Raw genomic sequence first — 16,549 nt, 5'->3', positions numbered from 1 at the left:
TATGAGGGAAAAAAAGTTTGTACAAAACTCTTAAAATGCAACCTGTCAAAAAGGAAACAATACATAATTAAACAACATTCACATTATCTTGTGCAATATTACTACATGAAGTAAATTATTGAAAATGAGCTTGATGACATATCGAAAAAATCAGGAATACGCATGCGCTGCATGTCTAAACACGACGTATTTTTTGCACAACTAATCACGAATTACCAGAGAAATTTGAAACCCTGCGTTGACTTTTAAGACGATGGACGGCTTGTAGAGAACAAAACAACATAGCATATTAATTAGCTTCAAAATTGCATGAATAGTTTTTAACAATTTTCAGAAAGAGCTACGAAAGTCATTGTAAAATAAAGTTATAAGTTATATAAAAAAAACCTCACTTCTCTTTCTCGGTAAATATTTATATTCGTTTCGCGTTAAAATTGACGAAGAATTTGTCACGATTTTAAACATAGGAACGGATGTTGCGCGATAGAATTTTTCCTATCTTCACAAAAGTTGCACAAAGACCACTCCCTTTTTTAAGAAGAAGCATAAATTAGATCGGGAAACGGATTCTGGGGAAAGATCTGTTCTGACGATAAGGAAAAGGAAAGGACTTAATTTAATTAAAAATTGCAATCAAGAACAATAAATTGGTGAATTATTTAGGAAGGTTAAAACCTCACATTAACAAGAGCAAAATAAGATAAACAAGAGACACGTAACGAAAAATATTTTTTAGCTGTAGTTAGCGAACATTTTTAACCTTGTGTACACACGCCTCTTCTTTTTGTACGAACTAAAAACTAAGCAAACTCCTTATGCTTTGAAAAACCCTCAGAATATTTTTTACCTTGGTTAGCAAACTTGAACCGTGATGTAAATCGTGGCAGATGTCTACTCAGAAGCGAAACATATAACATGCGTTAGCACACTAGTTTGTCGAGTTCAATACTGTCGAACACGATCCAGGGAAGATGTCAATACTGTGCTAGCAAAAAAAGTAGCAGTTAATTAAGAAACTAGACAACCAAGCCTAACCCGAAAATTGGAGTTGCTTATATATATATGAACGTGTTTAAAATCATATGAAGCGCCGTTTCTGTCACAAGCTTATTTCAGATCTGAGATAAAATATTTCATATTATAGTGAAAGTATAGACATATAATTCTACGATAACTGTTTAAATTCATAAAGATTCATAAAAATTCTGTAGTATACACAAAGCTCATTCCCTTACGGACTGATTCACCAGTCCTTACACAATCTGTGTTTACACCAACTAAAATTATTTTTATAAACGCGAATAATCAAAATGAAGAATACAATAAGCAGGTTGACGAATAAAAATGAAAATTAATTCACGAAAGATTTTTATTTTAGGAGAGCAAAGAAAGAATTATCATGCACCATAAATAGGAATAAAAATTTGATAATTTTTTTTTATATCTAATTAAAATTATTATTTAGTGTTCTTAACAACATTTACGCATGATTCGTAAACTTGGTAAAACACCGCTGTCTCTTTGTGCTTGTTATAACTCTTACGAAGTGACTTCGCCTTTATTACGGGTAGCCATTAAAACTTTCTCCAAAACGATAAGATTCAACCATTTAACTGTCTTTGTATGTGCTGTAAGAATTCTTGATAGGACATTGAAGATTCTGTCCTGTCATCCATCAAGTTGCTTAAAAATAACATTCGATTTCTTGTGTCCTCCCTGGGGAAAAAATATAAAATATAAGTTTGAAGACTGTCATTTTGAGCATCATGTTGCGCAAAAATGTCGGAATCTGTTTCACAACATTTGCAGATCAAGCTTTAGTGATATTGTTTAGCGTTAACATGTAAACAACAATACATTCCGTTAGGACGTAAGTATATATATATATATCATACCTGATAACTTCTAATACAGCATAAAACGAACGATCACTTCTTAACTTTTCAATAAATTTTCTTGTTTCTATGTTCACCTGGTTTTCTAACTCAGGCAGTCGATTCTACAAAGAAAAGAAAAACTTTAAACGCAAGGAAAATATGGAGAATTTACCAAACGACAAGCTACCTGAATGATTTGAATTTTCGCGGGTAGACATTTTTGCGGTATGAAATTAATTTTTCGCGGGTGGAATTTTTTGGCGTCAGCGTTACATTTTTTCATTTGTGTTAAAAAAAATTGCGATCCTTTTCACATTAAGATAAAATTCCTTTAATTTTATTTTTAACTGACATTTTTTGATCAATTTTTGCGGTGTCTTGAATAATATTTCGCGGGTATAAGTTCGCGAAATCAGCCAAAATAAATGCGCACAAAAACTTGAACCATTAGGGTAGTTGAATTAATTTGATCCAAAATTATAACCGATTGTTTCGTCACTTTTTAGTGTTAAGTAAGACGAGTTACAACTTACCAATTTCTCAGGAAGAGCTGCAACATTTTCAACATTAAAAAGTTGTTGTACAGTTTGTTCCGAAACATTTCGTCCAACAAACATGTACAATACCTAAAAAATATTAAGTTTTTTAGCCAAATTTAAACAGTGGGCAAAGAAGAAATAAAAAAGCAATTTCGTAGTTTGAAAAATCTGTAACGTACCTTCCCCGTATCCATTAAATATATTCCCTGGCGGCTAAGTTTCTCAGCAGATGCTTGTAATATGGGAACATACGGCGGCTTGTCTTCACGCTAAATAATAAAAGTATACATATATATATAAAAATATATATTCAAAGCAAATCACCGCATATACTATAAACTGTTAGCCACGCTACCTCTTCCAACAAGTCCAGTATGGAATACAATCGAGGGTATATCTTTAAGCCGTTTTCGAAATACGGTAGCCATTTAAATTCCAGCAAGGAAAACACTCTAGTGTCTAGTGGTACACTACCACCAAGTTTAAAAGCGTCCTGAAATGAAATATTAAACAACATTAACAGTCCTGTAGACTGTTATCATAAACGTTTCTTGTAGAGAACAAAAAGAACAGTAAATTTCACTACAAATTGATGAACATAGAAATTAACTTACATTCTTCAGTAGAGCTAGAACATGCAAGGGTAATAATCGCAAATGATGAGGCGCCAAAACAGACAAACAACCACGCTGATTGGCTACTTCCGATCGATACACTTTTAAACAATCGATACACGCATTCATTAAAGCCTAAGGAAGAAACATTAAAAAATCTGGATGTCTGGAATTTCTAATTTCACCACCATAGTATATACGAAAGTGCTACAAAGCTAGTCCTGATCTTCGTTATATTTATATATACGTTTTTAATATCAAATGAGGCGGGGTGGTGGTATAACATAATTTCATTGACGTGTAACTTGATGAAATGAGCAATCGACTAACCTCTCTAGCATCACCAAGGGAGGACATCAAAGTTCGATCGACAGCTATAATAAATCATATATTATAGCGAAACAGGAAGAATATATATTGACAATATACTATACTATTGCGGCAATATAAAATATCGATAAACTTATCAACTCTAACCTAATTTGGAGAGGGAGCAAATAACAGTTTCTTGGTCTGCATATGCAAATACATCACTCATTTTGGAAGTGACAGGTAGTGACAAGGTGTGTACACGGATGCGACGCTCCCCTAAAATATACAAAGTGAATAAAATAAGACAAATCAATTTGAAATATTCTTAAAATTGATTGAGTTGTGACAAGATCCCTGATTGAAAATCGCTAATATTTCTAACAAATTTACACAAAAGTGAGATTTACCGAACAGTGTAACTTTTATGAATGATCTAAAACTTAGGAGACTACCCAACAAGAAACGTCATCGGTAAAACAGTTATGAATACAAGATTTCTGAGTCCTTAATGTCTCACATAATTCCCTGATTCTAGATTTTAATTTAACTAGCTTGATGTCAAAAAGAAGTTGTACTTTTAACTCACTTACCTTTCGTCGTTGTATACAGTAACGCAGCTTGAAATCCTACTGTGTTGCATTCTGTTAACGAATCCTCGATCGAAATTTGCATGGCGAAACTATGATCGGGCGTCACATTCGGCAACGACAACAGATCAGTCGACCGCACGAAAAAGTTGCCGTGAAATGTATGGATACTCAAACCTAAAAATAAAATAACTAATAAGTCAAAAAGCGGTAAAGCAGCTATTTGAGCACAAAGTAGAGGGAAAAAGCGGAACCGACTGACACTTTTCTTATATCAAATAAGAAACTACCTTTGGTACATCTCAGTCGCATAACTGCTTCAAATCCTATGCTTCGTGTCAAATATCGTCTAAAAGGGAAAATTTAAAGTAGTCGCAGTGGATAATAATACTAACACGACATTAATGCTACTTATATATTATCCTCATTATATACAAGTGGTATTAGGGTCTAAAAGTCTATCACCAGGATTACGCTATCATATGTTTTTTATAAGCATAACGCTTAAAAGCATATTAATGCTCAAATAGAGGTATTTTTTTAAGATATGCAAAGCATATAGCCCTGTGTTATTGGTATTTTACCTTTAGTTTTGTTGCTGTTCTTTCAAAGTAAAAAGAGGAACATTTTATCTAGCAATCGCATTAAGGCAAGGTTTAAATTTTTAATTTGTTTCTGTAATAAGCAAAAACATAAACCTACTCTAAGCCTAATTGTTTCTCGCATAACAATATCCAAACCTGATTTTAAACGTATCTCATGTACACAAAGATATTAATGTAGAAAATTGTCCATCTGGGTAATCCATCGTATTGTCCATCTGGGTAATCAAGACGTTTAACTAACATTTGAGTGTTGTGTCATTGTATGGTACTTACTTTAAATCATGTTTGAATTTCTCTAACATGGCTGGATTTTTTGATGCGTGGAATTCTGGGTAATAATTAATAGATCCACTTGAATATCTTGATACGCAAGCTGAACAAGAAAAAGGTGAATATGAAAACTAAGGACGAAATGGAATAGAAAATTAGTCCAAATCGTAACGTTAACAATAGCGAAACACTTTTAATCAGCCATGAAAACTTTCGGTTGTGAAACTTAATTGCTTTATACTTACACAAAGACGCCAAATCACAATATTGACCAGCCAGTACAAACAAGTCAACTGCAATCTGTTCTCCAGCACATTCTAATGCCAGTTTCTTATAAAAATCTGTGGACGGGTTTAAACATTGAACATCCTTAGTGTGAGCAGACATTGCAGATGATTCACGATGCATTAATTTACCAGGTCCAGCAGAAGGAAGACATGTTTGAAACACTGTAATCCTACCACCTGTTGATGACTAAAAATAGAAAAAATAATTTTGACATAACAGAATTTGTGGTGACTTTATTTTTCAGAATTTGACCAGGTTTTTCAATATGATGGTGAAGATACTGAATTTGATTTGTTAATTAATTTTCCATACTAGATTTCGAGTTCAGACATCTTCACATTCTTAATAATTTTTCATTTACATTAAAAGTCATTCAAAAGCTTTTCTTAGAATGAGATTGTGAAAGAAGTCACAACAGTGGATATTCTTAGATCTCGAGACAAATGACCTACCACCATTTTTCTTGCAGAAACCATTGCAGCTCCAGTGCATGAATTTGTATCCACCTCTGTCGAGAAAGATGCAGGTAGTGATTGGAGGAATTGCAAAATCATCTAAGAAAATACGTAATCAGAGTTTAAGAGTTGTAAAAGTATCAACAAACAGCATATATTTAAGATATGGCAATGCAAAGGATTTGTTATACACTTCATACTCATACTCTAAAAATCATACTCACATCTTTATTTTCTTTGACATTGACTAGCAGACCATCAGGAACAGGAAGATAAACATCTAAGAAGGATAAAATGAATTTGTAATAAAAGTATAACTGCTTAGAAGAAACACGAAAGTGCTAGAGTTAAAGAGAACAGCAATCAAGATTACCTTCTAAATCTGACATGATAAACATTTGAGGTTGACTTTGTGAAGACTAAACAGAGAAGAGATGAAATTGCAACGCATGGCAAACAAATTGACATCTAATTATGTTAAGGTCAAAATTAGTAAAATTTAAATTACCTTCAAGCTGTAAAAGTGGACAGAACTGTTAAATGTTATGAAACCCATCATCATTCTTGAATCCCCTGGTAATTTGTCAATATTTTGTGATATAGTTTCACATGCATACTGTAAATAACCTAAAATGTATAAGACAAGCGTTTACTGAGAATTTGGAGAATAAAACTGCAATACACTATCATCTTATTACAAACAAACTACCGTAAATTTAAGAATTCACTTCAGCAGTCCTTTTGCAGACAATGGTGAAGAATATAAAAATTAGCATGTTTATAATGAAGATTGTAGTACATTAGCCAATCTCACCTGTGTTAATAGCATTGAAAGACACGTCCAAGGCGAAAACAAAGACAGATGGTTGTGGTGGGCGTAGCTAAAAAAGGAATAAACGTCAGAACAATTTCTCCTGGATATAAAAATTTTGTTTGCAAGAAGTATTCATATTCCATTTTATTTGTATCCATGCTTTACTATAAAAATGCTTGAAAAAGATGCTGTTACCAAAAAAGCTTTCTTACCATGTATTCTGACGGTGCAATAAATTCCACAGAAGCTGAAGTCAACTCTGGTCTTTTCCTTACGTCATTATATTGTCTAGTTGAATAATCGTAACTTAATTCTTCCGGAACTATAAATATATAATATTAACAATTCATTTAAATTAATGTTTGTCTGAGAAAAGAACAAAAAATAAAAGAATTTTAAATCAAAAAATTACAAATTACAAATTGGAGAAAACAAAAACAAAGAAACATACGATCATTGATTCTGAAACACATATTACACTGCCATCGTCGCTGATCCAAAATTGATACAAATGGGTTTAGATAAGAACGACATGATCGGCAACGAGTTATAACAGACGATATAATTGGAATATTCTGAATTTACAAAAAAAATGGGCAGTTACATCAAAAAATTCATAAAAATATTCAAAATGTAGCAGCTTAAAACATACCGTGTTTTCTTTGAAAGGATGTATGTACACTCCGAAAGGTAATTTGCACTTATTTAAAAGCGACGATGTTTGGGGTATAGCATTCAATGTACATCGAAGAATTCTACAAAAATAACAGCGAATATTGAGCTATTTACCCTTTTCACAGGAACACATTAATTTAACACCTTAAGCAAATTCCTAAGATTTAACTCAAACAAAATGAATGCGTTCCTGAAGATTTAACTCAAACAAAATGAATGCGTTCATCAGTAAAATTTACCAGACTGTTTTAAACATTAAGTCAAATATCTATCATTAAATCAAATGGTATTATACTGTGAATGGCAAAAAAATACAAAGAATTGCCAAAATAGCATCAAATGTCCTATTGGTTAAAAAATGCTAAGTCAAAATCAGAGTATTTTTATGTGAAAAAGGATCAAAAATGTTTTAGCCTTACACCTGTAAGGAATTAAGCAATTTTAAGTGTCTAAGGTGAAAACATGTCAAGGTAGGTATCCATACAAAAGTATATAAAATAGACTTACTCTGGGTTTGCATTCTTTTTTTGATGATCCTAGAATACATTTGTATGGAAGTGTATTTAAAACAACATTATTGTCATGCAAACAATTTAAACACATTGTCAAACTAAAGAACTTTTACAAACATATCTTATTAAGGGAAGAAATAAATGTGGAAAAAATTAAAGAAAGAATCATTTTACTATGTTTTTTCATTGTGTGCACTCTTTGGATATAAATCCCTGGAAAAAGTCAGTCAAGGGATTTTCTATAGAATTATTTTACCACTTTAGCAAATAGGACTAATTTGTAATCTTTTATTCTCATAAATTCTTTTAATTTCTAGGATGTGATTCAAACTTTAATTCCACTAAATTTTTTCTGTCAATATTTAGCCTCCCTAATTATTAGCTGACAATATTTACCTGAGATGTTGGAGGTTTGGGAGGTGTTAAAGGTTGTGGTGGTACTATTTGTTTATGTTCCTGAAGGTTGACGGGATATGTTGCAGATTGCTACAAATAAAGGTGATAAAACAAGTTCAGAAAGAAAACTACAGAAAAAATGGGAAACCTTAATTCATAGTGTAAACATAAAAAACAAACAATGGTTGTCATACCTCAACAGAAAGACGGCCCATCAGCATGTTAGCTTCCTGCATATTCCCAGGCTGTTGCTATAAAAACACAAAGCAATAAAATAACAAAACTAAACAATAAAGGCTAAAACATTTTAGTTAGTAAACAAATATTATACCTTTTGATAGGTTGTTTGTGGAATACGATGCTGGTGTGCATTAGGTTGCATTTGGTTATTCCGTTGCATTTGATTATTCAGTGGCATTTGGTTATTCTGTGGCGTTTGGTTATTCAGTGGCATTTGGTTATTCAGTGGCATTTCGTTATTTTGCGGTGGCTGCATTCTATGACCAGCACTGTTTATCATTTGAGGATTATTGGACATCGATGTGTTGCTTGGTTGGCTATAACTAGTTGGAATGCTTGGTGCAACCTAAAATATATCACAATATTATTAGAACAGAATGAAATTTTCTTAGTTGCTAAATGCACACAACACATTTGTATAAATAGTATTATAAAATGCAATATACAGTGAATGAAGAGCCACAGACAATTCTCTAGCAGTGTTAATGGAAGATTATATTTGTATCAAATGTGGCATCCTAAAATAGACTCTTAAAATGAAAACCTTGTTCTTCATAGGCAAAAACAAGATTTTTTGTGATGTATTTATTTGATCCAGTGAACGTCTTTACTGGGCTTGGGTGTTTTCAACACTAAGAAAAGTTGATGATTTGTTTTGCAAAGAATGACTGCATACACGCTGAACTGTTTGTCAATCATAAATAAATTTCTAATATTGCTTATTTGAATCGTTTGTTTGATTTTGTTATTTTTTTGCTGTTTATGGTACACATGTATATATATATGTGTATATATATATATGTGTATATATATATATGTGTATATATATATATGTGTATATATATATGTGTATATATATATATATATATATATATATATATATATATATATATATATATATATATATATATATATATATATATATATATATATATATATATATATATATATATATATATATATATATATATATATATATATATATATATGTGTTCTGTTGTTTATCATGCTGGTTTTTAGAACACATTGTAAGTTAAATAAGGATCTACAAGAGTACACTGTAATAGACTTCAGTTTGGTACAAATATTTCTTTCACATGGTTTTCTTTAATACTTTAATACTAACATGCTGACTTTTGCCTTTAAATGATTTGCAGCCCTGCGCTTTAATATTTCTTATTCCTGTTCAGCATCATTTTTTTAAAGATCCTTTGTTACTAATTTGTATGCTGGGTATGGGTATGCTTGTATGTGTAAACCCAATTTTTTTCAGTTTTATGATAAAAAAATGAATGCTTTATCACTTAACTGCTTTATTATAAAATTGCTTGGTAATTTTTTTTTATGACTTCCCTGATAATTTTTTTAGGAACGATCTTTTCAGGTCAGTGAGTGACATGCCTCCACAGACATGCCATTCAACAGAGAAAAAACTAACAAAAGCTTTTCGTTACCATTTTATCACTTTTCTGTTTTAACAAATTTGATATTATAACTTTTAGCTAGCTACCAGTAGTGTATAAATTTTTAGCCCCTCTTTCAGCAACATGTAAACCAAAATTTGTGCTATAAGATATTTTAAAAACAAAAGATATTTTTCTTGTTTTATCCTGATTTATTTTTCTAATTCTAAATTCAAAATAATATCAAAAATTACATTAGGAAATGTAGACTCAAATAAAATATGTTGGAAAAAATTAAATGTATATATGGTACACATGTATATATATATGTGTATATATATATATGTGTATATATATATATGTGTATATATATATATGTGTATATATATATGTGTATATATATATATATATATATATATATATATATATATATATATATATATATATATATATATATATATATATATATATATATATATATATATATATATATATATATATATATATATATATATATATATATATATATATATATATATATATATATATATATATATATATATATATATATATATATATATATATATATATATATATATATATATATATATATATATATATATATATATATATATACACACATACATATATATATATATATATATATATATATACACATATATATATATACACACATATAAACTTACACACAGCTTAAAAAAAAATACTATTAAACACATCTTTAATCAGATTTTAAACAATTAATAAACTATTGCCAACATCCCTGAAGACGTTGTTCATTATTATATTCTAAAAACTAATGTATGACTTTTATATTCATCCTTTCTGTTCAAAGTAGGTTTAATTTGGCGAATATATAATGCTTTTAACACCATTAAATGATGGGACAATCTGGTTGATGAAACAAGTATGATAACGTCATCCATTGTGAGTGCGAAGTTGCATGATTTGAAGCGACTATCAACGGGACTTGTTGACCTTGTATACACTTTTACACGGGTTAGTAAATGCCAGGTTGTTTGCCCGACATAGCACGATTTACACAGTGGACATACAATTTGGTAAACTAAACCACTTTTAAGAGCTTTTTTTGATCGTTGGCTTTAAAGGTGGTAATATTGTTTTAACTCTTCTTAGTGTGAAGACAACTTTCAAAGGAGTGGCCATTCTTTTAGGTGACTGTTCGAACTTATCTGATATGCATCCTCTGTATTGGATGAACATCATTTTACATGGTACCTGTTCATCTGACTTAACTTCACCTTTCAGTTTTTTTAGATATAATAACTGATTCCAACACTTTTCTAATAAGGGGTTCATAGAATGAAACAGGGCATTGATTATTTTTGATAATTTGTTTCACTTTCCCTAGGCTTTCAAGAACAGCTTTCCAAGAACTACAAGCACGCACTATTTGATGTGCCATAGCGAAGACTACAGATTGTTTATACTTCAGTGGTGCAAGGGAATGAAAATTCATGGTTAGACCTGTATCGGTGCCTTTGGTGTACCAAGTAGAGAACAATTTGCGCCCAATTCGTTTAATGAGCATGTCAAGGAATGGAAGACTACCATTTGATTCTCTCTCTATTGTAAATTACAATGCATGATGTAAATCATTAATCTCCTCAAGCTTCCAATGTTTTTCATTCTTTTTTATATTCCGAAGAATGTCATCACATCCATTTCACTTCTGTTTCGCGTTATTTACATTTAATGCTACCATATTTAAATTTTTAAATACAGTTGCTATGGTAGTGGGCAATACCGTGGAATATTGCCTGCTATGACGTAATTTCTAACTAATCACATTGCGCGATTTTCGAAAATATCAATGCCGTCCTTTTACCTGGGTAATAAGATTTATTAAACCAATGCCCTATATGTTTGTGTTTTATAATAGCAGACCTTCTGGGTGTTGTTTATCATGCTGGTTTTTAGAACACATTGTAAGTTAAATAAGGATCTACAAGAGTACACTGTAATAGACTTCAGTTTGGTACAAATATTTCTTTCACATGGTTTTCTTTAATACTTTAATACTAACATGCTGACTTTTGCCTTTAAATGATTTGCAGCCCTGCGCTTTAATATTTCTTATTCCTGTTCAGCATCATTTTTTTAAAGATCCTTTGTTACTAATTTGTATGCTGGGTATGGGTATGCTTGTATGTGTAAACCCAATTTTTTTCAGTTTTATGATAAAAAAATGAATGCTTTATCACTTAACTGCTTTATTATAAAATTGCTTGGTAATTTTTTTTTATGACTTCCCTGATAATTTTTTTAGGAACGATCTTTTCAGGTCAGTGAGTGACATGCCTCCACAGACATGCCATTCAACAGAGAAAAAACTAACAAAAGCTTTTCGTTACCATTTTATCACTTTTCTGTTTTAACAAATTTGATATTATAACTTTTAGCTAGCTACCAGTAGTGTATAAATTTTTAGCCCCTCTTTCAGCAACATGTAAACCAAAATTTGTGCTATAAGATATTTTAAAAACAAAAGATATTTTTCTTGTTTTATCCTGATTTATTTTTCTAATTCTAAATTCAAAATAATATCAAAAATTACATTAGGAAATGTAGACTCAAATAAAATATGTTGGAAAAAATTAAATGTATATATCCCTATTAAGAAAGCTTAACAGGTTAATATTAAATGTATAACAAATTATAAATATAAATTATTAATTAATAATATAAATTATTATGTATGCATGTGCAAAATTTTTACAAAATCAAGGACAATTACTATTTATGGTGTGCAAAGCCCTATATTTAATTAATAATTTCATTTGGTATATTAATATTTACATGCTAGGTTAATATATACCAAGTTGACCAAAATAAAAAGTCAAAATATAGTTTTTCTTTCAGAAGTTAAACAAAAAGAAAAAAAAAGGAAAGGAAAAAGTACAAGTGTTAATTAAATTAGTGACTATTCATTTTCACATTGTTTTTTAAACCACTCAGTTTAGTATTCCATCTTAAAATAACAATGCAAGTGTTTACTAACAATGTTTTTTAAATTAAAAACAAACATTTACCTAATGAGAACGTGTAAAGTAAACTTTTTTGTTATCTTACACACAGATTAGATCAAAAATTATATCAGAAATTCTTTTGTAAGGTTGGATAAATTAACAAAAACCAAAGACTTACTTGTTGTGGATAAGGTCTTCTTTTACCAGCAGGAATGCCTAAACAAAGCAATAACTTATTTTCCCCTTTATTATGACTGGTATTCATATACATTGTTAATATTATTCAAGATAAAAAGATTCCAAGGGACTTAGTTTGAAGTCAAGTGCCATAAGATTTTAACTTTAGACTGATTCTGAAACAGTTTAACTTGTACCACATTTTTTTCTATACCATGCAATATTTTGTCCTTGTGCAAATTGTTATAGCATGCACACATGATCACACACATAAATGCTTGAAAAAATTGATTAAGATATAGCACAGGGATCAAATTAACGTAAAAAAAACTTTTCGCATGTGAGAGCAAAATTTTTTTTGACATTGCAAACCATTTTGGCATCTTTGCGACCCGTTTTTCATCATTTTGCGAATCAAAATATCCTTTCCCCGAAACAACCCTCGTGTGATTATGCCTTCAATCTGCCATATTTGAAAGTAAAATTTTTATGTGCAGAACGACTGAACAAAATTTGCATATTTGCTTGAATTTAAATAAAGGGCCCTCCGAATAATAAGCAAAAACAAACATGGTGCATGCACACGATGTCTTGATTGCTTACTAGTCGTTGCTGTTGTTGTTGTTTGTATTCTTTTAAGAATATATTGAAATTTTGATTCGCATTTTTGATGATGATTTGTCTAATTGTGTCGCAGTATTCAAAAAACTGAAAACTGCCAACCCATTTCGATCGTTGTAGCACATTTGAAAGCACAACTGAAACACTTGAAATGTTCTTTTACCAAACTGTAAAAAATCATCTTGTAACACTTTGCAGTTTTCAATCACAAGACGATGAATCAAGTCATCAAAAATTTAAAACCTTAATAAATCCACAAGTTCTTACTAACCTGCATTGCCTGGTTGTGTGGATTGATTATGAGTACTTAGACCTTGACTAACAGGATTGCTCATTGGTGGTCTGACAGAATAATGTGAAGAGGGTAGTTGTTGAGCATTGGTTAATACATTTGAAACTGGCACAGGCATGGTGGGCATGGAATTTGATGACAATGGAGGCCTTGTGGAAATATGCCTGACAGGTGGTGTTTTGCTGCCGTTTAACAACGGGCTGCCCCTAAGATGTTCACCATTTACACCAGTTGATAAGACATTTTGAACTGGGCTTGGATAACGAGGAGGTACTGCTGTACTATATGAGATGTTATGTCCCTGAGTAGGTTGACTTGCAGTTTGTATTTTTGCTTGTGAAGAAGATCTATTTGGTTGGTATCCATTGGGCATTACTAAACATAAAGAGATAAGCAAAATTGAAATACTATACAAAACATACAAGTTGGTAGGCAGACACAAGGGAAGTACCAGGAGCACAATGCCCAAAAATGGCAGCAATTATCATTTAAACCTGACATTAGTTATTTTAAAAAGTCCAATTACAACATCTTATTGCATAACTAGACAGATGTTTATTGCAAATATTACTATTCAAGGTTTAATGCTACAAAAAGATGGATATTTGGGGTTTTAAAAGTCTGGCATACACATTGTTACCGTTAGGGGCTGTCGTGGTGATAAAATATTACGGCATTTGCAATATTTTCTATCAAGGAAAGATTGGTTGACCAGAATTTTTAAGCCGCTACCTTTTCCGTCTATTGGATATTAGGATTTACACTATTCTAAATAACTGTATCCAGATCAAAAACAAGAAATCTTTCCTTTTTCTTTTTTTATCTGAAAAAACACAAAAAACCTGGGCACATAATTAGCTTTCAAGGCAGTATTTTTTACAGAATTAATTGATGCAATTTCTCAAAACAATCCCGTACAACGAAGCCAAACTTCTTTGTTCTTATGAGAAGCTGGCTAGCCTACTGCTAGCTAACCTGACTGCACTGCCAGTTATGCACACACTTTCAGATTACAAGGTATTTAAAACTACATTTCAAAATCATGGAAACAAATTGTGATGGATAGGTGCACACAAAACTCAACCTGTTTGTTTTTGCTTAAAATTTACATAAAACAACAGTTTTTACAAGGTATAAAACCTAAATCTATGAAATTAGCTCTATAAGTATCCCACACAAAATCTGTCGAAATTATGACTGGTTTTATAAATTTCTAAAACTTTGATAAGCTTATCCTAATCCTTTAAAGTCGAAGTGATAACGAAATTTATAAACAAGTGGGGCTCATTTATTTTGAATCATATGGAGCTTATTCAAAAGAAGGGGATCATTCCCTGATTTATGTTATGGTTTCGGTTTTTGTAAGTTTTCGACTCATGTTGTGGGTTTAATACACTGGCACATCTTTTAAGAAACATAAATTTTCTGCAGGTTTACCAAGTTTACCAATAGTCAACTAAGATATAAGTAGAGTACACCTGAGGGATTGACTACACAATCTTTTCAAAAATAATTATAACCAAAAAATCGTTAAATTCATTTTAAAATAGATTCAAATTGCTTCATTAAAGAAAATTTATATCCTGAATAGCTCTTATTTTATAGCATAATTCAGACTCAGATTGTTCTAGTTTAAAATTTTGCTGTGGTATTTTTGACAAAATCATAGGCTTGTGCCATTATGAAACAAAAAGCATGTATAGCTAATTAACTACAAATTTCTTTGAAACTTCGGTAAATCTCGGAAAAGAATCAACCAAACACCTAAAAAGTTTGGAAGTGTCCAAACATAATGAGGGCTTAAACAATGTAAGCCTAGAAATGCGAGCTCAAAATTTTTACTTTAAATGCTTGTCCTTTATTTGTTTTCAAGAGATGATCAGATTGGAAGAGGGTCATTAATATACCCCATCCAACCCATGCTACAGTAGCATGGTAAATGGACGTTAAGCCAAGAATGATGATGAGATGGATATAGCTATAGACCTTTTTAAATGTTTACATTAAACTGTTAGATGAATAATTCTGATTGACATATATTTATATAAGGTCAAAATGATACCTTTGTGCAAAGGAACAGACCGAATTTCTTCCTTCACTTAAAAACTGTAGTAGAATTAGGAAGAAAAAAAAAGTCAGGTAGGTCGGGTTAGTTATTTCTGATTACTTAAATTGGACAGGTACTTAGCAATACTGTATTGCTCTAAAAAAATATTAACCTTGGTTTTGATTTTGTACAGGAACAGAATGAAGATTTGGAACAGATGGACGTTGGAAGTTAGAACTGTGTCTCGGTTGCATAGCTGGAAAAGGTTGTCTTTGTTGAGAATTGTAAATGTTTGGTTGGTAAGCCATTTCCAAGATTTTATATAGCTAGCTACAATTCTTAAGTGAGTCCTTGGTGGTATTCTACAACATCATAAATTGTGATCTTAAATAAAATTTCAAAAGTAATATCATAGTTTTGTCGTTGTCATAATCGTCCATGTCATAAATTGTGAATGTTTCCCAACACAGTCATAGCCGAATAAACTAGTGCCCAGTACCAACGTGGCAAATTAGCCTGTGGTTATCACAGCTTGTGTGACAACTCTGTCAATATCAATTTCCGTGCGTGCAGGCTAGCGTTTGGTGTCTCTATCGGTACCGTCATTTTAAAAATCCATCATGGCACGGAAGATACGAACGAATTTGGGGTTAACCTCCACGCTTGCGCTGGAAAAAGTTTCGATATTGCTAGCTATAGCTAGTGCTGGAGCTATATATATTATTTCCAATTAATTTAAAGGTAGTAAATTAAAAGGAACCAATAGGTGCGGCTAAGAAATAGGATGTTCTTAACAAAATTTCTATTTCTTTGC

The 16,549-nt window shown here is 31.2% G+C and overlaps 1 protein-coding gene across 1 annotated transcript; it reads right to left on the bottom strand.

The window, feature by feature from the left end:
• Positions 1-73: 73 nt before the first annotated feature.
• Positions 74-16,240, bottom strand: LOC130654918 (protein transport protein Sec24A-like). The gene is made up of 27 exons (XM_057457572.1): positions 15,908-16,240; positions 13,668-14,063; positions 12,777-12,814; positions 8,276-8,530; positions 8,139-8,195; positions 7,945-8,034; positions 7,544-7,572; positions 7,014-7,116; positions 6,813-6,936; positions 6,574-6,683; positions 6,362-6,428; positions 6,056-6,174; positions 5,921-5,966; positions 5,772-5,827; positions 5,545-5,646; positions 5,050-5,278; positions 4,808-4,907; positions 4,220-4,278; positions 3,933-4,106; positions 3,508-3,618; positions 3,361-3,404; positions 3,031-3,165; positions 2,772-2,909; positions 2,596-2,685; positions 2,411-2,503; positions 1,896-1,999; positions 74-1,716 (listed from the first exon to the last, which is right to left on the bottom strand). The coding sequence occupies exons 1-27, from the start codon at positions 16,041-16,043 to the stop codon at positions 1,602-1,604; spliced, it is 3,120 nt and encodes a 1,039-aa protein (XP_057313555.1). The 5' UTR covers positions 16,044-16,240; the 3' UTR covers positions 74-1,601.
• Between the last annotated feature and the right edge of the window lie 309 nt (positions 16,241-16,549).

Source organism: Hydractinia symbiolongicarpus, chromosome 8, assembly GCF_029227915.1.
Source record: "Hydractinia symbiolongicarpus strain clone_291-10 chromosome 8, HSymV2.1, whole genome shotgun sequence".
Classification (NCBI taxonomy): domain Eukaryota; kingdom Metazoa; phylum Cnidaria; class Hydrozoa; order Anthoathecata; family Hydractiniidae; genus Hydractinia; species Hydractinia symbiolongicarpus.
This window is presented reverse-complemented; position numbering and strand designations above follow the sequence as displayed.